Source organism: Galeopterus variegatus, unplaced genomic scaffold, assembly GCF_000696425.1.
Source record: "Galeopterus variegatus unplaced genomic scaffold, G_variegatus-3.0.2 Scaffold5059, whole genome shotgun sequence".
NCBI lineage: Eukaryota > Metazoa > Chordata > Mammalia > Dermoptera > Cynocephalidae > Galeopterus > Galeopterus variegatus.
The window spans coordinates 47,182-69,786 of NW_007731170.1; the positions used below are offsets into that span (position 1 = coordinate 47,182).

A 22,605-nucleotide genomic window follows, 5' to 3' on the forward strand; every position below is an offset into this window, starting at 1 on the left:
CAGTGAGCGGGAACCGGTCTGTATGTGGGATCTGAACCCTTGGCGGGAGCGCTGCTGCACTTCCCAAGCGGCGCACTATAGCAGTGCGCCACCGGGCCGGCCCCTAAGCAAAATCTTAAAACTTTTGAATGTCTTTCTTGGAGAAGCACTGAGGACATGAGGAATGATTTCTTGGATATTTCTGTGCTTTAGATCACACTTAGTATTCATTAAGAACTGAGTAGGACGTAAAGGGTTCATGATTGGTGCAGTGATACAAACCACAGATAATTATGAAAGAAGGCAGAATTCCAAGGAGAGAGCCACCCAGCACTGAGAATTTAGAGGAAGGAGGAAACGTTTTACTAGAAGTGAAATGGCATTTCAACTGGCTGTTATTGAAAACTTGGGGGTTTTAGCAAGAGGCATCTTTGGCTAGCATGAAAGAAGAGGCAGAACCCTATTTGTGCAGGGCATTGCTTAACAATCAAAGGTGCACATGCTTTGCTTTGAAGGACTGTTTGAGTGTGCGTGTGCTTTAATTTGACTTTAGATTCTATTTTAAAGAGTAGAAAGCTATTTTCATTTTGACTGAGAATCCATGTATTCTCATTTTAAATGAAAACCACTGATTATACTGAGGATAGTGCCACAATACCTGTGCTCTCTGTCTCATGTTGAAACCATGGATAGGTGATTTACCTGTGAGCATATGACTTAGGGTGAAGAAAAAGGTGATCCGTCCTCCAAGTGTAAAAGGAAAATCTCCCAAAAGGAAAATGATCCCTGATTCTTTGCCTATTTAGAAGATACTAGAAATGAAACAAAATGTAGAAACATAAATTCAAGAAATGTTTGTGTGGATATGGGTGGAATTCGTGAGGTCATCTTTAGAAAAAATAATCTTTGAAATTTAATTAAAATTTGGTGATTATGCTTTTATAGGTACACCCAGAAAAATGATGGAAAGGATAAAGAACACGAATTACATCTGGATCAGTCCCTTGAAATCAGGCAAATTAAGCTGAAATTTATTTTTAATATTTTCTTATACTTTTAATACTAGAGGAAAAAAACACTAGACTTCTAAATATATTGTTGCTTATCTGTTTCTTTTAAATACTTGTTTCTATTTTCTTTAATTCTATTGTTTCTATTTCATTTTTGAATTAATATTTAAATAAATTCTTTAAACATTTTTAAGTATTTTTATTTTAAAAAGTTTCTGCTTTTATTTTCCATTGTCAGTATAAAAAATCCTGAGTTTATTGTTGTCAATTACTTCTTTTTTTCTTTCTTGAATTAACTTGGAACTAAAAATATGTATTAAAAATCTTTCTTCTCTGTTACTTGAAATATTAGTCTCAGCTATGGAATGGCAGTTTGTTGCTCTTGTTGATCTATAACTATAGGTTCGTTAAAGGATTTTTATTGTGAACCTATGAAAAGTTTCCTTTTAATCTTTATTACTGGAAGTAATATGTTTTCATATATTGGTAACCAGTATATACAACCAGTAAAGCAGTTGGATTCTGCCTTTCTCCTTTCATATTACTTCATCTGCACATTTCCATTCCTATCATAGGCCATGGTCTTCTTTTTCAGCCACCCCTGTATTAAACATTTAGTTTTGTTTCTACTTTCTACTTGTTATAAAAGTATTGCTATGAACAATTTTGTACAGGTCACTTTTTCCCTTTGATTTATTTCCTTGTAAAATGTGTCCAAATAGAATGTCTGACTCAAAGGATGAGCGATGTTTTATAAAGTTTATTAATACAAGGAGTCTTCAAAAAATTCGCAGAAAGATTCATATTATCTTTTCATTTCATTTTTCCATACTTTTTGAAGTACCCTGTATAATCAAATTTTACTCTACCCTCATAAAAATGGTGAACTGGTGTAGTGCCCTCACCTGTTTCTCAGCATTCCCACCAAATACTTTTTAATTTCATATCTTCCTTTGATGATTTGTAAAGCACAAAGAGCACATGTGAATCTGTGTATCGTATAGTAAAATTCAAGGCAAGAAGCTACTCTAGAAGATGCTGTGTAAGTCTTTTTGTGGCATGATTTCAAAGCTAACCTGGCCTGAAGTCTTTGTAATCTCACTGGTTAAATTTTTTTTCAAGTTTGTTTTCTTTAATATTTGCAGTGATACATTCACAAATGAGAAAATGAAAATAGAAGAGTGTATAAAGAAAGGGAAAGAAAATTATGAAGAGAATCATCAAAGAGCTGTGGCTGCAGAGGTCAGTTCATGACACTTGGTGACTGACAGATATGGCAGGGTGTCATTTGCTTGCTTTTATGTTTCTTTAGTACATATGTGGCATAACAACATTAATGAAAAGTGTGGAGGATAAGGGATATCTTATCACCCACCATCCTACCTCCCTAAAACAACTATTCATTTTCCTTGCCTATAGCTTTTTAATTTTTTTTACCCTTATGCTTGGGTTGTTACGTAGATGTACTCATAGTGTACACCAAATTCTGTAACCTCGTTTCCTTGTTTAGCATAATTCAGTCATTTCCCATGCTGTATACTTTGAATAGCTTTATCATATTTAAACATCTGTTGTACCGTGAAGTAGCCAATCATAAAACAAATTTGCCAATACTTTAAAAGGAACTTGAAAATAATAAACTTATTAAGAATATACTCTTCCTTCCTCCTAGAAGAATATAAACCAATGTCAGTGTACTATTTGAGAAACTGCTGAGACAAAAATCAAAATAATGATGTCTGGATATTTTTTATTTAGTTCCTAAAATGTGGTTGTTTGTGTTTTTCTAGCTGAGAAACAAATGATAGTTATTAATAAGTGTCCATGATTATTCTTGGAAAATAAGGAAAACTTAGTTTATGTAGTCTGAACACATTAGGCTTTTGAATTAAATATCAACTATGCAGCTGCTTCTAAGGATAGGAAGGAAAAAAGAGTCAAAGTATGAATATTTTGTGGTCCTACACCCACGTCTGTATTCCTGAGTTTGTTTAGTCTATGTTTACCACCATTTGGCAAGCAGGTTTGCCTGGTGGACCTCGTGAAGGTTACTGACATCTGGATTAAAACAAGGCTATTCTACATTTTCTGCAGTGATTCTCAGAAAAATGGTCAGTTGGGGCTTGCCCCGTGGCTCACTCGGGAGAGTGCAGCACTGGGAGTGCCAAGGCCACGGGTTTGGATCCTATATGGGGATGGCCGGTGTGCTCACTGGCTGAGTGTGGTGCGGACCACACCATGCCTAGAGTTGCAATCCCCTTACCGGTCAAAAAGAAAAAAAAAAAATAGCCAGTTGGCTTGTGCGGAAGCCAGTCGAAAGTTTTTTGTTTTTTTGGTTTTTTTTTCCTTTTTGTCTTTTTTACTGATGGGTAACGGGATCGCAACCCTCGGTGTTGTGCCCGCACCGCGCTCAGCCAGTGAGCGGCCGGTCTGTATGTGAGATCCGAACCCTAGGCGGGAGCGCCACCACGCTCCCAAGCGGCGCACTCTCCAGTGCGCCACCGGGCCGGCCCCAGTCGAAAGTTTTGAAAACATGCCCCAGAGGCTTCTGATGCCTGAGCTGAGAACTTCTCTGAGACTTTTTGACTGGGGAGGGTGCAGCCTCAGGACTATTCTGCAATCCTTGGACCCCCTGTTCACTGCAGACAGGGCTGAAGATAATGCATACTGGGTGTATCCATGCAGCTAATCTGGCTCTGTGTTTGTATGTGGCTTAAGCAGAAAGCCATGTGCACAGTTTCATATGTGTGAAAAGGATCACATAAGGAACATTATTTTAGTATCATTTTGTTATTCTGTTTTCAAATCCCAAAATTTTAATTTATGTTCATCTGGGTGAACTTACAGCATAATCAAGTTCTGGTGAATTCTGTCATTCTACTTCATTTAAGGGGAAACTGGAAAGTGGTTTAGTTAAGTTTTAACTTTTCAAATAGTTTCAGGTTTTCATTTGTGAAATACTTGAACATCTTTAATCTACTGCAGGTATCAGTTCTTGAAAACTGGAAGGAGATTGAAATATGTAAGTTACAGATCATTGAATCACAAGCAGAAGACTATCTTAAGAATCTTAAGCTAATGAGCAGGTAATGTGGTCTCACTGGTGTCCTTCCCAGCATGTCATTTAGGAAATAAGGTTAGAACCATCGAGAAAACTTTTTTTTATATTAGGACCATTTTATTTTTAATAGTTACACATTTGATACATGTTCAATTGTAGAAAAATCAAAACATATAAAAAATGATAAAAATCATCTGTAATTCTAAATGGAGATATAAGTAGTTAATTTTTGGGAATAAATGTATTAAGTATTTGAAAAAATGAAAATCTACATATATTTTTTTTTAACTAAATAGTATATAGGAAATGTCTTTTCATATTGATAATCACAGTTCTCCAGCCTAATTTTGAAAGGTTGAATAGTACTCCAGCATAGAGACATGTCATGATCTATCAAACCCCACTGTGGTGGGATAGTTGAGTTGTTTGTGAATTCTTGTTAATATAAAGTGCACTGCAGTGAGCATTCTTACAGTTAAATCTTTATGCACATTATTAGTTATTTCCATACAATATACTTCTGGAATGAAGGTCACATTTTTTTTTTTTTAGTTATTTTTTAAATGCAAAGGCAGCCTTTAATTTTAAATATGAAGGTGTCAAATGAAGATTGGTCAAATTTTCAAATTTGAGTAAAGAAATTAAAATTCAGGAGAATATTTGCTCTCTGCCCACTAGTTTTGGGGTTTTTTGTTATATTGGTAATTAAAATTTCCTAAAGTGTCTCTAGTAACAAGTTTGCAAGATACATAATACTTTAAAAATAGTTGATTTTTCTTGGTGTGTGATCATGTTATATGTATCTTTCTCTCTGTTTAAATGTTTCTTTTCGTTTGTACTTAAGTGCTTTTAATTTTTTTAATTTCCAGAGTGGATATTAGGCAGTTTCACATTTTTATACTTTTTCAGTGATTCTGCAGCATATCCCGACATGGAGTCTGATATTTGTTCATGGGAGTCCTTCCTTTCTAATGTTGCAAAAGAAATTGAGAAAGTAAAGGTAAGTTATAAAACATTTTATAATTCTGTCGAAATCTTTATGATGGTTAAAATTCTCAGGAGGCTGGTGTCATATTGAAACCATTTATTTTTCGTGCTGTTAATGGAAAAATATATTTTTTGTTGAAATTATTATGAATTTTTCATGAAAGTAATGATATTTTCATAACTAAGTAACTATCTTAAACTCTGGCCTTGATTGATTAGATGAGAGAAGTTGTGTTTGATAAGGCTGTATAGCATTCTGATTAACGAGGTCTTATTTTGAACTTTTTTCCTTATAAGAAATAATTGTTTTAATACCTTGTGTCTCAGTTATGTTTCTTGGAAAATTGTTGATCATTTGTAATGTATAGTCAGAAAAAGGTATTAATTGACAATTATGGTTTTCCTTTGAACTTTGTTAGAAAAACTTAACACTTTCCCTTCTACCCACAGTCTCAGTTTGAGGAACAGATTAAGGCAATAAAAAATGGTTCTCAGCTCAGTGAACTTCCTAAAGTACAGATTTCTGAACTTTCATTTACTGCCTGTAGCACAGTAAGTCTATCACGTTTTTTTTGTTGTTTTTTTTTTTTCCTGTGGAAAGAAAAAAAACATAATGAACCACATTTTTTTTCTTAACTGGCCAAAGTAGTTTATTGTTTTTCTGGGAGTGGGGATGGGATGGATTAGTAATTGCCTTACTGTTTTCATTATTGGTGCTACTGATTAACCTTTTAAGCTTTATAACATTCTTATGTAAGTACAGGGGTACTTCAAAAAGTTTGTGGAAAAATAGAATTAAAACATAATACGAATCTTTCCATGAACTTTCTCAAGTACCTTGTAGAAGACCAGTCTTTCTACATACATGTATGAGGACAGAACTGAGGTGAACACACTGCTGGTACATGTTTCTGTCACTTTCGTGTACCTTAGGCTTTGTGTACCTTAGGCTATCTCCTTCCTTTCCTGGATGGTGCGGTGAGGGGGTGTGGATTTCTATGAATAGTTCAGAAGTATCAGGTGCCTGTGATTCAAGTAGGCCCTCTCTACTCTTTACCACCTCCATTATACTCTTATTCCTAGATATTTAGGGACATTAAGACCAAAATCAAAAAATTCAGATCTGTTTCTTCATCACATACAAAATAAAAACTACTATACCTGAGACATACAGGGCTTTGTTGCTCTGGCATATTTTACTGCTAGTTTGAGGTACTTGCTCAATCTTTTGAATAATAGTAATTGCCAGGCCTTGCCTTTTTATTTTAAAATATACAGCACAGTAAAGAAAATTATTAATTGTATTTTATGGACTTTACATTATGGTTAAACCTAGTGTCACTTTATTGTATTCTAGAATACATATTTCTTAGATTTGGACACAGAGCAGATGCTCAGTAAATACTATATTGAATTAGGCCCAAAGGAGATTAGACTATAAGAATTCAAAGGACTCTGTTCAAGATTGAGTAGGGATATGTTTCAGAATGTTTGGGCACAACATTGAAATTTTCTGGTTCCTAAAGACTGAGGAAATCTTTCCCCAGCCCTTGATTTGTACTTTCCTGTTATTGCCAGACCTTTGCCTGGGCTGTTCCCCAGCCTGGAACACCATCTCATTCTCTGCATCTGGCCTTCCCTTGAAAGCCCAGTCAGGGGCTGCCTGTCTTGGCCTTCCCCTTGTGACCCTTCTATCAGGTGCATTAGGTCTCCTCAACTTAAATGGCAGGCTCCTTCAGTCAGCCTGGGGTCTTGAACATCTCTTTCTCACCAGTGCCTTGCACACCAAGCATTCAAAATTTTTGTGAATTCATCTGCAAAAGAAAAATTAAGTGTGAAAAAAAGTACTACCACCTTGAACTGAATAAAATATTCATTTGAGATCCAAAGTTTTTTCTCTCCATTGAACTAAGAAATAGAATTTTATTTAGAGTCCAATTAAAGATCATTTCTCATTTATAGTTTTTCCAAGTTCTTACAGCAGATATGGAGAGAAAAAGCTTTGGATCTCAATATAATATTTTACTATTTATATTTAATTCTAGCTTATGCAATTTTGTAAATACCCAAAAGAATTTTCATATGCAAAATCCTGGGAATGCTCAGTGTGTCAGGAGCTTAAGTAATAAATGTCCCGTAGGGTTAGAGTTACGGTTTGGGTTAGGTTAGGTTAGTAAAAATAATTTACTTTGTGTCTCATTTCTTCCTCATTCATTCATTGGGGAATTTAGTGGTGATCAAGATTAGATATAGGCTGTGCCCTCAAGGTACATATGGGCTTGGGAAAAGACAGACTTTAAACCCATAATTACAAGTAGAGTGCACTGAGGTTTCTCATAGTGGAATGCTACAGCTGCATAAATCAGAGGTCACTAACCTAATTTAGAGGTGTGGGCCTCAGCAGAAGATTCCCAGCTGGAAGGCTTATTGAGTCAGAGATCTGGAATAGGAATTTGCCAGGTGAAGGAGAGGGTGTGTGTATGAGGAGGGAAGATGTGGTGATGCTTGGAGGGTCAGGGTTCCAGATGGAGGAAACAGCATATTTGGAAGCTAGGGAAAAAAGAGAACATATTTCTTTCATGGTCATAAAAGTATGATGAGAAGGCCTATAGAAGGACCCAGGGAATTATAGAAGACCCAGGGCCAGACCCAGTGGAGCGTTATTCTGTAAGCCGAGTTAAGCAGTCTGGACTTTTCCTTAGGTCACAGGTTTCAAAGTACAGGTCTCAAGTAAGGTAATGACATCAGATTTGTACTTTATGAAGACAAATTCGACAGCAGTGTGGAGAAGTGGCAGGAGATGGACTTGAGTGGCTTCCAGTTGACCAATTATTAGCTTCCTGCCATCAGCCTAGTCCTGGATGAGGGTGTGGCAGTGGGAGTGGAGCAAAGAGAACTGACGTGAGAGGTGTTCAGTAGGTAGAGTTAGAAGAACTGTGCTGCTCCGGAGACAGGAGCGCAGCGTGCGTATGTGTTAGGAGTCGAGGGGGAGTCCCAGGCCTCTGTCGGTGAGGTGGGTACTGGGGGAAGAGCGGGCTTGTGGAGGCTGTGCTCAGGCAGGTTTCAAACACACTGAATTTGCATTGCTTTAAGATCACCCAGGTGGACTTGCAGATTTAGATCTCAAGAAAATATTCTACACTGGAAACTTTTAAAAAGTGGTTGTTAATCAGCAGTGAGCACATAGTCACTAGTCATGAGAGAATGTGAAATAGCCCTGGGAATGTGTGGCATGTGAAGAAGATTTGGGCCTCAGGCAACTTCAGAAGGAGCATCAGCACATAGGGCCTGGACAGAGGCACAAGAACTGCAAGGGGGAGCAGAGAAGAGGCCTGAGAGGTGGGGAGCCGCCGTGTCGAGCTGGAGGGGCCTGGTCTGGGAAAGAGGAGGTGACCAGCAACGCGAGGTGTCCCTGTGGCTTAGCAGGATAGAGATAGCTTTGGGGAGTGTTGGGACAACTATTTTTAATGTCAGCCACAAAGTTTAGCTGAGAAGGGGAGAAGTATGATTAGGTGGAGGCTGAAGGATGGCTGGTAGGCAGACGAAATGGTCTCATTTAGGCAGTTCTTCAAATTTTACAGAGAAAATGATGAATTACAGAGAGGTTATTTAGAAATCAGAATGCTACCCTTGTTCTAACTACTAACAAGTTATGGTTAGTAATTATTTTAAAACAAAAACATTTAATTTGTTATATTCAAGTTTCTTGTGCACTGAGCATTCAGGCTTAATTATAGTCGTGCTTAATCATCAATCTTTGTCCTTTGGTGTTTCTCCTCTTAATTCAAGGCAATCCCTGAGTGATCCAGCTACTGTGGTGTGTTTCTCACAGGTTCATCCTCAGTTACTTCCTGAGTCTTCAGGCCATGATGATCAGGGGCTGGTGACTTCTGCAAGTGATGTGACTAGAAACCAAACAACCGTTCACGAGGATTCAGGTCTCTTTTCTGCCAGAGATTTCCCAGTGGAGGCTCCTTCTGTGCTGTTGCCAGAATCACTCTCTGGTGAGCCTGAAGTTGCTGGGCTGCCAGCGCCTGGGAAGGCTGGCCAGGCAGCTCCTTCAAATCAAAGCCTCGTGGCTGACCAGAAACTACTTACTCGTTCGAACCAGTCTCCAAAAAAGCCTTTCAATAGTATTATCGAGCACCTGTCAGTGGTGTTCCCGTGTTATAGCAGGTATGAAATATGAAATGTCTGTAACTCTGTTAAATACTATATTGAACTAAGGTTTTCTGATCAGATAAAATCATGGCCAGTTAGGGGTTGATTTGGAAAGGACTGCATAGTTTTGCTCAGAAAGACAGGTGCTATATTTCTTTATTTTGTAAACAGAGAGGTGATCATTTTCAAGGAAATTTTTTAATGTGCATATCTAGATTGAAAACTTTAATCAGAACGCATGGCAGTTTGCTAAGATTTTGAGGAGATCAGAAATACTCTCCAACACAAGTTGTTATGGAATCAGTAAATGAACTGTAAAACAATAGTTTCATATCATTTAGGGAAAAAAAAATCACATACAGCAAAGAAGGCAGCAGCCTTGTTAGACAAGGCCTGCGATTCCTTAGAGGTGTGAGGCTGAAAAGACTAGATCAAATTCAGTAGTGGATAAGGCATGTGAACATACAGAAGGGATCCCGTGAGCATGGGGAAGGCTTTTCTTACCTGGGTCAGCAAGAGCTGTAAGTAGGGCCAGGCATGGTTGCAGGCATTTCAGTAATGTTTCTGCCTTCACATCTGCCTCTGCTCTATAGGTTGGTGTGAGGGCAGCAGAGGTGCCCCTTGTCTCAAGAGAAGGTGAGTTAGAGGCAGTGTCCCTCAGGTGCAGCTCAGAAGCAAGGACACCAAACAGAGGCAATGACCCTCTGCGCCTATTTTGATATTTCTGTCTCTGAGACATTGTTAATTACAGGCTTTGAAATTGAAATTTGGAAACAAAGTAGTCATTAATGTATGATTGAATTAATGTTTTACACCTATTGTGGAGCCCTGCTCATTTGAAAATATATTTTGTCTGCAAGTGGGCATATTTTGCCCTGCTTAAATTTGAGAAACGTAAGTTTTGTCAATAGCAATTGCCATGCCAGTTGTAAAAATATTCAAGTTGTATTACCAGAAGCACCCTACAAATAAAATTGTTTGCAATCCTGATTTAACAGTCACATAGAAATGTATCTTGATTTTCTGAAAGTTAAGGTAGTTGGGATATTAATGGTACAGATATCAAGTTCCTGTTTACTTAACGGCGTAACTCCCATCCAGTGGTGCTTGTGAAACATTCAGGCTTTGAACCTTGTTGGTTAGACTTTTCAAGGGAGGAAGTCCTCAAACTAGTTTCCTTTCAGATAGAAAGAGATTTTATTGATTTCAGGTTGGAAACAATGGTGTCTGATCATTCAGTGATTTTGCATGAATATCATGTATCTAGGCTGTATGAAGTCAGTTTTCTATATAGGGATGGATATCCCAAATGGATCTAGCAGATATACTCGTGCTTTTACTTTGAAATTCTTTTGAAACTGATACTTAGAAGTAATATTGAAATTTTTATAACTCCTTGGAAAGAGGGATTCTGCCTTAATATAGTTCTGCTTTTTATATATCGTTGCTAGTGTCATGTGGTCTACAAATTAATTTGTGTTTATTTATTTTGGGGGTTGGGCTATTGGGTTAATATTGGCACATACTAGTTCTTAGCAGTAGAAAACTTGACTTTCTATTGTCATTTATCACTCACTTTCCCTTTCAGCACTGAGCTTGCTGGTTTTATTAAAAAAGTACGGAACAAAAATAAGAACTCACTATCAGGATTGAGTATTGATGAAATTGTCCAAAGAGTGACAGAACACATTCTAGATGAACACAAAAAGAAAAAGGTATTTAATCCAGATAAAACAAAATATTCTACTTCATCCTTATTTATTTATAAAATATGAAAATTTTTTAAAAATGCTTCAAACCAAAATACAGACAGCAATTAACTAAAGACAGAAGATGGTCAAGCTTTTAGGTAACCGAATTTTGCTTCTTTCTCATTTCCCAATGCCTCACCTCCATTATCTCTGTAGCCACATCCAGGAAAGGACAAGAGAACCTCTGAACCCAGCTCTGCCACTTCTGTGACCAGGGTCTCCCAGGGTCCACCCTCGGTGATTGTTGGACCATCATCCAAAACCAAGGGGCAGAAAACAGAAGATGTTCCTGTGAGTGTTTAATATATAACTGTACAGTTTTGGTTTTTAATGAAGAACAAGAAGGAAATAACACTTTAAATTCATGATTTAGCACCATTCTTTTCATATCTAAACCTCATTTAATTGATCCTAAAATTAGAAACCAAATTTCTATGTATCCAGTTAGAACAGTCAGTGAGTGGCCAATTCCCCATCTCTGCTCTAATGGATGCCAGGGGCCCAGCATGGAGAGAAGCCCCTGCCCATGAGTGATAAGAGCTCTGACCATGCTAGGGGAACTGGGCCTTCTTCCTGCCCTTGTTTTGCTGCAGATGGTCAAATATGTTAACTTTTTGTATTAAGTGCAGTATTTTGAGTAGTTGGGAAAAATAGTTCCTGAATAGTTTCCTTCTGTGTAACCATGGGCTTTGGAATCACACAGACTTGGTTCCATCACTGAACACTGTGAGCCCGGGTTAGTATCTCCTCACCCAGGCTTCAGTCTGGGTTAAATGCTGCAGTGGAATGACTAGGGTCAGCACTGTAATCAAGAAAGGCTGGTTGCTGCCTTTGCCTCTCCCTCAAGCGCCTGAGAGGGCACACTGGTATAGGCTAAACTTGCCTGTAATTTGATATGCTGATTTATTTTCCTTTTAGACAATAAGGATGTTTACATTTGCATGGAAATTTTTATAAAATACTGTATTATCTATGATCTGAATTGATAAGGCATTGTAATTGGCTCATGCAGCTTGCCAGCATTTGCTTGGCCGTTTGAAGGCACGAATATAGCTCAGAGTAGGTCTTTTGACTTGTGTGTGCAGCATGTCTTTCCCCAGCCTTTACCACACTGGCTGAGGGTGGAGAGTATGTGGTTGAAAGAGAGCCTGCCACCTGTGTGGCTCACGGGAGAGGGCTCCAGATGGAATTCTGCTGTAGAGCGCTTGTCCAATTACGGTGTCAAAGTGTAGATGACGCTGACATTAGGAGAGTTGTAGACCACGTAACTTTCTCAGCAGGGAATCAGCAATACAGAATTGTACAGAGTACTAGTTTAACTTGAGCTAGCATTGAGTCTTCTAGTGAATTTAGGTTTTTATTCCTTTTTTTTTTTTTTTGTCCTTTTTGAGACCGGCCACACCGCGCTCAGCCAGTGAGCGCTATGAGCGAACCGGTCATCCCTATATAGGATCCAAACCTGCGGCGGCACTCTCCCAGCGCCACACTCTCCCGAGTGCGCCATNGGCCACACCGCGCTCAGCCAGTGAGCGCTGTGAGCGAACCGGTCATCCCTATATAGGATCCAAACCTGCGGCGGCACTCTCCCAGCGCCACACTCTCCCGAGTGCGCCACGGGCTCGGCCCTATTCCTCTTGTACATTTTCACTTTCCACTACCCTTTGGAGATTTTACACACCACATACGCTCAGCTCCCAGAGCATCTCATCCCCACCCTCACTCCAGTGAGAGAGCTTATGAGCATGCAGGGCATTTCTGCAAGACAGGCTGGAGTCCCCCGCAGGGGGTTCCCTGAGGGGTTACATGCTCTGTGATTCTCCAACCAGGGCATTCTCATTCTCGTGCATGCATGCCTGCATGCGTGCGTGCGTGCGTGTGTGCGTGCGTGTGTGTGTCTGTGTGTGTGTGTGTTACTGACCACCTAATCACCTGGAGAAGAGAGATCTTATTCTGTTTCACTGTTGATGCTGATGATAATTAAGATGTAAAAGCTGACTTATTTAAACTTTACCAATTATATGAGAAAGAAAAATAGGTATTCAAACTGGGACTTAATTTGGTAATGATGGGTGGTTTTTAAAAAATTAAGAGTAGTGTGTTTTATATTTTTAAATTACAAAAGTAATACCTGCTCACAATAGAAAATACAAATAAAAAGGGCACTTAAAAGACCCCAGAACTCACCCCATCACCAGTATTATCACATTGGTATGTATTTTTCTAAACTCATTTGTATACATATATGTGTGAATTTAGTCAAAGCTGAATACTTTATTTATACTTTTCGTATCCATTTTTGGTGGGGGGTGGATTTTGTTTTGTTTTCTCTTCCATATTTTTTTAAATTGTGGTTGTCATTTTTTTTTAACTTAGAAATATACTGTGCTCATCTTTCCAAGCTAGGCAACAGTCAAGTTAAAGTCAAGTTAACTGTACATTTTCAAGCTGAACCTACCTGCGAGCTTTGTAGAGAGTGTTGGAGAGGACTTAACCTGCCCTTCCCCAGGGCCGATGCCTCCTTTCTTTGATGACCCTTGAGTCAGGGCAGCAGGCGAGGAATATAAACCACTCTTCTACTGCATCTGCCCCATCTCCTCTGCCTGGGCCACATCATGCTTTGGGAAAGAAAGCGAAACCTCATACAGCAGCAGCTGAACTTCATCCCACAGCCAGGACTATCTGGAGCGTGGGTTTGGGGCAGGGACACAGATAAACAGGACTCATTTCCTGTCTTCAAGGTGCTCAGCATTAAGAGGAGAGTTAGAGTAGAAATTGATGGTGCAACGTGGGGTGCACTCTGCGAGCTGCAGGGAGAGCTCTGTGCCTGGCATCCTCGATGGCACTCGGGTCTGCCCTCACATAGAAAATACTGTCTGTGCTCACCAGACTGTGAGCTGCTGCAGGCTGGAAACCTTCCGTTCATCTCTGTATCCAGTGCCTCATACAATCCCTGACCATGGACGTTTGCTGGACGAGCCATCAGTTTGTTTTGTTTTGATTTGTACAACTAATCCATGTTCATAGAAACTTTAGAAATTGTAAAGAAAAAAATTAAATCTCCCTTAACCAAGGGCAACCACTTTTAACATTTTATGTGTCTTCCCAGACTCTCTCCTAGGCATCTCTGTATACAGACATTCTCTTTATTTTTAAAAAATTTAATTTTGTGATACTGTTTTATAACATGCTTTTATTCCATGGTCTGTCGTGACCATCCTTTTGTGTCAGGGATTATGAACTCCCATCAGGATTTTAATTGCCCACACAGTAGTCCATTGTATGGATGTGTCATAATTTACTATGTCCAACTGTGAGATAATTAGATGAATGATTAAGTTGTAATATTAAGCCAGTACCATACTTTAGATATAGTATGGGATAAATAGGCATTTGTGGTATTTCACTTGGGAATCTGTTAGCCATATAAAAGTTTTTTCTCTGAGAAAATTAAAACTTCAAAAATATACTTTTCTTTTTGCATTTTATATTTTTCTTAAGAAATGCTATTAAAAAATAACTTGTTTCCTTAGTTTGCTTAGCTGTAACTGGGAATAGTTTTCCAGCCTTTGTGGCAAAAATATTTGAAGGCCACTTGTAGGAAGAGATCATGTTGTAAAAAGAAATTTAGTTGTTCTTTATTACTCAGATACATTTGTTTCCACAGGCATCAGGTGCAAATTCTTGTGAAATATGTCATGAGGTATTCAAATCAAAAAATGTGCGAGTGCTAAACTGTGGGCACAAGTTTCACAAAGGGGTAAGGATTATTTGGCCACCTTTATATCATGTGCTGTGACTATCAAGTATTTTGAAAATAAAAAAGGAATTTCTTTTTTTCTAAGCATTGGTACTTCCTGTGTTTTCAAGTCATTTTCTTTGTAAACCTTCCTATGTCAATATTCATTGTCTTTCTTTCCAAAGACTGGGGCTGTGAGAAGGGGGATGGGGTTCCTGGGCCCTGGTTTGTGTGTAGCTCTGCAGACTGTCCTTTGTGTTTATCATGTCATGGGCAGAGAACAGTCAACTCCATCAGCTGTAATGATGCTGAGATTCAAAGCAATATTACTTCCTTGAAAGGTGGTTTCTCACACACATGACTAAATGGATAAACAGTGCAACAGTTTGTCAGTTTAGTGTAGTATATGAAGTTGGTTTAACATTTTAAAGGAGAAAACGTAAACCTAGCTGGGTCCCTTGTGCCTAATGCTGGGAGATTCTGGCTTGTAGCCTTCCAAGATTCATGTGATAACTATCTTGGTGTTCTGGGTACTGTCAGCATTTGTCCTGTACCCCTGCTGCTGGGTTAGAACAGCAGGTCTCTGTCATTGTTGACTTACTCCTGGGAAAGGGATAAATACAGCATACCCACTAGAAAGACTCAAGACAGCTTGCAGAGTCTCTTTTGTATGGTTTGCCTCCTTTGGGTATGGGGTCTTGTGCCTGAGCTCTCCAGCTTTCCACGTACACCTGCCACGAGGGCAGTGGCACACAAGCCAGGAGCAACTGAGAACACAGCGGGCAGAGCGGCTCTGTTCATGGCTGTGGTGTGCAGCCTCGTGGGATGTGTGAGGACCAAGAGCCAAGTCCTGGAAGAAGGATGGGTTAAGAATCAGGTGATTGGGTCTGAGGGCCAAGAAAATGCCAGCCTCTAAACGTCAGGGTAGCTGCAGCTGAAGAGCTGAGACTGGACCCAAGGTATGGGGGCAGGGTAAGGCCAGGTAAGAGGCTTAGAGTATTCACAAATCTCATTCTGAAGCAGCTTTATTTGCTCTGGGGGTTTGCCCACGCTTCTGGCCTGACCAGGTATCGGTGTCCCCAAGTATGGTTCAGGCCCCACCAGCTTCAGGCCCCACCAGACTTTGAGATGAAGTTAGCCAGGCCTGCCAAGGAGTCCAGTGGTGGAGAGCGAAGGTCCCATGTGCTCCTGAGTCACTGACTTATTCTATTCCCTCCTTTTCAGTGCTTTAAGCAATGGCTTAAAGGGCAGAGCACCTGCCCAGCTTGCTGTGACCGTGATCTCCTGTCAGAAGAGTAGTCTGCACCTTCTGGAAGAAGCCAGCCTAGTGAAAATTGGGAACCACCTTTCTGCTACTCTAGGTAGTCACACTTCACCAAAACAAAATTTACCAGCGTGTTGAATTGGAAGAACAACAATATACTACCTTTGGTATAAAAAGCAAACATTTGAAGACTCTCTTGCATTGTTTGTATAAAGTTAATAAATGGAAATCTTTAATACAGTTGATATAAAGTAATTTCCCTTCTCTGATCAAATACTATGATGATAGCCAAGTAGTGGCTAATAAAATGATGTGTAACTACATTCTTACATTGCTGGGGCTGCTTCAGAGGGACTCTCTGATATGGGTGGCATCTTTTGGGGAGTATTGTGAGCGCCTCAAAGCAGCACTTGAATTATAAGAATTTTTAATCTGTTCACGTGCCCCAGTTTCCCCTTTTGGGTTTGAAAAATCTGTTCTAAAAGCTCCACAAGAGAGATACTGACCTTTTAAAATTTTTCTGAAATTCAGCATTTCTGAAAATATGCCTACATTTTCCTCAAAGATTCTGCATTTTTAAAAAATGGGCTTAAAGCAAACCACATTTTAACAATTTATAGGTAATATTAAATATTGGCTGATTTAGACCAAAAGATTAAAATCTCCTCTTCCTGAAACACCATGTGCTTTTAATTTTTCATTTCATTGTTTTATTTTCCCCCATAGATTTTTTAAGTGCTTATTACTTCTTATCTTTTAAAGATGTGATCAGATTTTTGAAAATCACTTACAAAATCCCTTTTTATTAGGATCAGCCAAAACTTTTTTACCCCCTAGAATTGAGGCAATGTGTTCATCATACCAGCCCCACATTTGGAACTTACTCTTTGAATAGTCTCTTCTTCTCACTAGTAGCATTTGTTGTCTTTATGAGTCAGTCCACAAGTGCTTTGAGATCCACATCTAGCAAAGTGCTGAGCACAGGACAAGCACTGTGTGGAAACAGTCACCATCATTCGCCTTCCTCATCCCACCACCAAAAAGAGAAGCCTGTGTAATTAGACAATCCTGAGATGTCCGTGGTACAGTTGTTCTGTGTTTGACATTTGTGTAAAGTAGTGCATGCAACCTTGTACTGTGGCCTGAGAACAAAACTGTAACTGCATTAGAAACTTTAAAAACTAGGTATCTTTCAGTGACTTATAGACAGTGGTCAATATAGAAACATGAATTCTGGACACATTCCATTTCTGCCAAACATGAAGGATCAAAAAATGTTTTTCAATGTGTTCTTTGTTCTACTGCAAACTTGGAGTCATGAGTGTAATGAGCTGATTTGGTCACCTTCCTGCCTCTGTTCAGTGTGAGTTTTGATGTCTTATGACTTAGTCCCTAAACGCTCACTCCTTATTTTGAAACATTCTCTGTGGTGGTCTTTAAAACATGGTCTGCGTATTCATACTGATTGAGAGCTGTAGGTATGAAAATACACAGAGACCAGTTTGTAGCAACAGGTACAAAGGAGAAGAGCAGCTGTCAAGTGAGAGGACATTATTCTGTACATAACTTCACATTCTTGTGAACATGCCTTATATTTGTCCACTAACTGTCAGAATAAAGAGCATTCTAAAATAGTAGCAGTTGACTGTCATTCTTGCTCATTCTTTCTCAGATAATTTAAAAAATGCATCCTACTTGAAAACTCAGGACACGTATGTTATGCTAACATTTATTTATTTATTTTTTTTCCTTTTTTTTTTGTCTTTTTTCGTGTCCGGCAACGGATCGCAACCCTCAGTGTCGCACCCGTACCGGACCGGGACCGGCAACGGGATTGCAACCCTCGGTGTTGCGCCCGCACCTCGCTCAGCCAGCGAGCGGGAACCGGTCTGTATGTGGGATCCGAACCCTCGGTGGGAGCGCCACCGCGCTCCCAAGCAGCGCACTGTAGCAGTGCGCCACCGGGCTGGCCCTATGCTAACATTTAAAAGGCGACTTCATTTGGAAAGAGTAGCTGTGCTGTGTCTGAGGAGTCTCACAAAAGTATCTTAGGGCACTTGAGAGCCTGTATCAAAACATTCCTTCGTGCCTGAACAAAGACTACCAAACTCAGTTTCACAAGATTGACTATTTAAGTTTGTGAATGGAAAGTTTATATAGAGATGATAGAGAGTTTACTGTTTTAGGCTAAATTAAGAGATTTTTCAGGTGACTACATTTAAAGATGTTGAAAATAAATTACATTCCTCAGTATCTTTTTTAATCTTGAGGTATTTGTAGATTCATGGACAATTAAGGTTGATTGGTAGGGTTTCCTTTTTAGTGGACCTTCTGGGTACACTGAGCACTAAAAGATTATTGAAGAAAGCAAATTTTAAAAATCTGTCTTCTGATTATTTAAGTCTATTTAAAATATCAGTACGTTTTAAATCTGATAGCATTTAATTCAAAATAACGTATAACTTAAAGCAAAGACTTAAGAATTTAGATTATTTTTTTCCTGCCAAACTGTTTAATCTATGTTAATGGATAATTGTTACAGATAATCCAATACAAAATTGAATCGTGCCCCAGCAATGCAAAATTTTACTACATTTTAAAGTTAATTTCAAAGAGTACTTCAAAAAGTTTGTGGAAAAACTGAATTAAAAGATCTTTCCATGACCTTCTTGAAGTACCCTCATACACAGTGGAGGCAGTGGCCAAAGTGATTAACACACCACAAACTGAAGCAGTAAAACCATTTTAGAGTAGTCCTTCGATCAGATGATCTTCTCTGGAGAAAAGGATTAAAGGCAACGAAAGGGACAGTAGCAAAGGTGGAAATTGTTGTCATCAGCACATGGTACTTACTGCTGAGGCTGACAAAGCAAAGGCAGTGAAGCGGTAGGATGGTGTCAGAGTGAGGACCAAAGACATCACCAACATGACCCCTCGTGAAAGAAACGAGAAGGGTATTTAAGTGTTTTAAACACTGTGCAACAAACTTGATTAAAGAATCATTGTAAAAAGAATTGGTCATCAGTTTTGTCTAGTTCCTTTGTATTTTCTCCTCTTCATTCTGACATGATCGACTAAGACATGTCCGTTTAGCCATATCCAGAAGGATGGGCAAAGTCTGCTGTGGAAACCAGTGAAAACTGGAAACCATTCATTCAACAAAAGTTTATTGAGTACCTACTACATGCTAGCCACCAGGCTAGACGTTTTGATACAGCAGTAAGCAAGAGACAAGGACCCCATGAAATTTCTTTCAATTAAGTGGACAAATATATGAGTAGTTGAGTAGTTTCAGGAGGTGAGAAGGGCTTTGAAGGAGAAGCAAGGAAGGTATGTAGATTAATAAAATTCTTGTAAAGTGCATAGCTAACCCTTTGTTATTAAAATGAAGGGCCTGGGAGAGAATTTGATGGTACTGTAAGAAAGGCTTTGTTAGATTAAAAAGGAGCATTTTTTAAGTATAGCCTAGACTGTGGAACGCAATCAAATGGTGAAAAGAGCAGAAGGAAATCAAATCACCTCAAAGTCATTTTGAAATACAACAGCTTTCTTCTTGAAATCTCCCTGAATTAACTTCGGGGATACTGTGATTCTGCAGTAAAAGGATAATTTCACCTGTAGTTTTCCCAAATTACCTGAATGGTGAAATACAACAGCTTTCTTCTTGAAATCTCCCTGAATTAACTTCGGGGATACTGTGATTCTACAGTAAAAGGATAATTTCACCTGTAGTTTTCCCAAATTACCTGAATGAGCAGTTTTGAGTCAGCCTTTCCTATCCAGTTTGGGTTTAGAATCAGAGCCCTGTGGCTCACTTGGAAGATTTACACTGGAGCCTTGGAGGGGCCTGGACTGAGCTAGCCCTAGTGGAAAATTATGGTGTGTAGTCCAGACTTCCCGGTTTAGGGTGAGAGCTGTTCTCATACATTCCCCTATCACTTTCACTGTGCAGAAATTCAACACTAGCAAACTACAGAATCCTAATGAGTCAACCAACCATCAATCAAGTCCGATCGAGTGGCCAAGTCAGAAAAAGACTTTTAGCTACATGAAGGAGAATAATTTTGGATGTTTATTGTGCAGTATACACATGTATTGAAACATCACACTGTACCCCACAAAAGTAAAATTGAAAAAAAAATTTTGGATATCCATATGGGAAAAAAAGGAACCTTGATGTCTCACAACATTCACAAGCATCAATTCCAAGTGGGTCATAGTCCTAAATATGAAAAATGAAATAATGCAGCCTCTACAAGAAAACAGTCTTCCTGCCATTGGCATAGGCAAAGATTTATTAGGAAACAAAAAGCCCAAATCATAAGAATAAAAAACTTTTGACAGTCAAATTTGCTCAATATCCATCATCAAGGAAATGTAAATTAAAACCTTACTAGAGAGGTGGTGTAAGTTGTCTTGAAGTTGCCTGGTACTGGCAAGTAGACCATCTACTCTGCAAGGACCTAGTTTACCACTTTCCACGGCACAGATGAGTGTCAGCTGCTGGAGTCCACTCCAGCTGGCCTCAGTAATGAGCCAATTGTTAAATGTCCAGGAATTTTGTGAGCCAACTATCAAACACAACTGCTATTAGAATTATGTACACATATTTTTAAAAAATAATTACTTCCTGATTACTATGCCTTTATTATCTGTGCTCTTGGGGCTGTTGATGTATATACTATCTTTACGGTGGGTCAAACTACCAGTGTGACAACACCAAACACAGAGTTGAAATCAGCTGTGATGGGAGAATTTACACCACGGAAATGGGCAGATGCTACATAACAGGGCTTTTGCCCCACTGGAGAATATGGTGAAGCCTGAAGTTTTGTCTGTAGGAGAAATAGCTGGTTTGGTGCTAAAGGGGCTCTTTATGACTTTCTCATTTCACATTTGAAGTGGTGACTGGGGGACTTTAACAGACCCTCCTCAGGTGATTTCTGCTGAATGAGCTCCTTCCCACTGCTCTCTGTTGGCGAGGGTCCTAACCCCCCAGCCCCTCCTGGCCTTGGCCCTTTGCACCCTCCTGGAAAGAGGACACCGCTCACCGCAGTGGGGCCCAAAGTCTGTCACTGAGTCAGCCTCTTCATTCTTTGGGAGCCACTCCCAGTAGCAACTGTGATCCCCCTACACTGGGCCCTGCCACATGTTGTCCTCTGCTGAAAACCAAGGCAGTCACCCTTCCTGCGTCTGGTGAAGCCCTGCCCGAGAAGGTGCAGGTAAATCCAAAGCAGGTGTGCCACAGGAGTGCCAAACAAAGAACCAACATGCAGACAGCACCAAGCCAGAGGCGACTCCTCTTACCTCCGTGCAGGGAGGACAGAGTTCGAGTCTGGGCCAGTTCCAACCTTGCCAAGAGAGCCTTCAAAATGCAACGCTTGTGAATCACTGGGTTTCTGTGGCAGGGCATTTCAAAGAGAAGATCTTGCTCTTTCTAACGTGTTTTTGTGTCAAACAGAGCTGTCATTGTTTTCAGCAATACCTTGAGACTCAAGTGAATAAATTCCATTCTGTTTTCTAACTTTTTTCTCCCCTCCATTTTTCAAAAGTTATGTCCTACGGCATTTTGCCTAATTCCTTCAGTCCTCTATTTCAGCTTCTATTTATTTGGTGTGATTAAAAGGTCTTAATATAGATCTCTTACCACAAGTTCCAAGAAATCTGTCACCAGTTCCAAGATTCGTGTCCTGAAGTGTCACCCCATTCCAGGGTGGTGAGCCAACAGCTTCTGAAAAAAAACAGCAAGTGAACAGATCTACATTGTTGTCCAGACACTGGCCGCAGCCCCACCGCCCACGGGGCTCCAGCTTTCACTGGAGCCTTGTTGCAGGCCACACTGCTTTTGCTTCAGTTTTAAAATGACCACAACCTCTAAACTGCCAGACCTTTGAAAGCTGAGGCACAGCACTAGCTACACCCCTTCCTTGTATCAAATCAAACCCTGTCACCTGGGCCTTCATGAAACTGCTAGGCCACGGTCTCCTCTCCCCCTTCCTCTCCTGGGGAAAGGGGCCTGGGGCCCTCAACCTCATCCCCACCCCTTCTCGCCTTCACTCCTTCCAGGGCCCCGGTGCCTCCAGCTGTTCTCTCTGCGAGTGAGCCGTGTGGCCCTGTTCACCTTGACAGGCTGCTGAACTCTAATATATCCACTGTTAACCTACTCATTCATTCATTCATTCATTCCTCGAATCTGCCATGGGCAGGCACTGTTGTAGGTGCAGGGAGTTCAACAGGGAATGGAGGAGATGAACGGCCGCAACGCTCTGCTAGGGAAGACTGGTGTCAACTTTGATAGTAAAATACAGGTATGTCACTGGTAAGCCTGAGAAGTAAAGCCGGGAAGAGGATGAGGGTGTGCTTATGGGGGTGGGGGTGGGCACAATTTTAGACAGAGGCCAGGAAAGGGAACGTTTCAGTGCAACAGGAAGGAGGAGAGGGAGATGTGGAGAAGAGCAGGCAGTCGGGCAGCGGGGAGCAGGAGCAGAGCCTGCCCACAGTGGGCCGGCTGGGGGGACCTCTGAGGCCAGCACTACCCTTTGGTCTGGTGCACTGTGCAGAGGTGAGGGCTCTAGGGGAGGGTTCAGGGTGCACAGGGTGGGAGGTGGGGGGGCAGACAGTAGAGCTTTCTTTTTTTTTTTTTTTTTTTTTTTTTT

The 22,605-nt window shown here is 40.1% G+C and overlaps 1 protein-coding gene across 1 annotated transcript in view; it reads left to right on the plus strand.

Moving 5' to 3' along the window:
• LOC103604270 (E3 ubiquitin-protein ligase TTC3-like) overlaps positions 1–17,586 on the plus strand; it is a 62,471-nt gene extending 44,885 nt beyond the window's left edge. The window contains exons 17-25 of the mRNA XM_008588837.1: positions 925–993; positions 2,135–2,231; positions 3,975–4,075; positions 4,960–5,050; positions 5,488–5,589; positions 8,870–9,213; positions 10,787–10,913; positions 11,106–11,240; positions 15,910–17,586. Coding sequence (XP_008587059.1) covers positions 925–993; positions 2,135–2,231; positions 3,975–4,075; positions 4,960–5,050; positions 5,488–5,589; positions 8,870–9,213; positions 10,787–10,913; positions 11,106–11,240; positions 15,910–15,984 — 1,141 coding nt within the window. The 3' untranslated portion in view covers positions 15,985–17,586. The remainder of the gene's footprint in view (positions 1–924; positions 994–2,134; positions 2,232–3,974; positions 4,076–4,959; positions 5,051–5,487; positions 5,590–8,869; positions 9,214–10,786; positions 10,914–11,105; positions 11,241–15,909) is intronic.
• Positions 17,587–22,605: the final 5,019 nt, after the last annotated feature.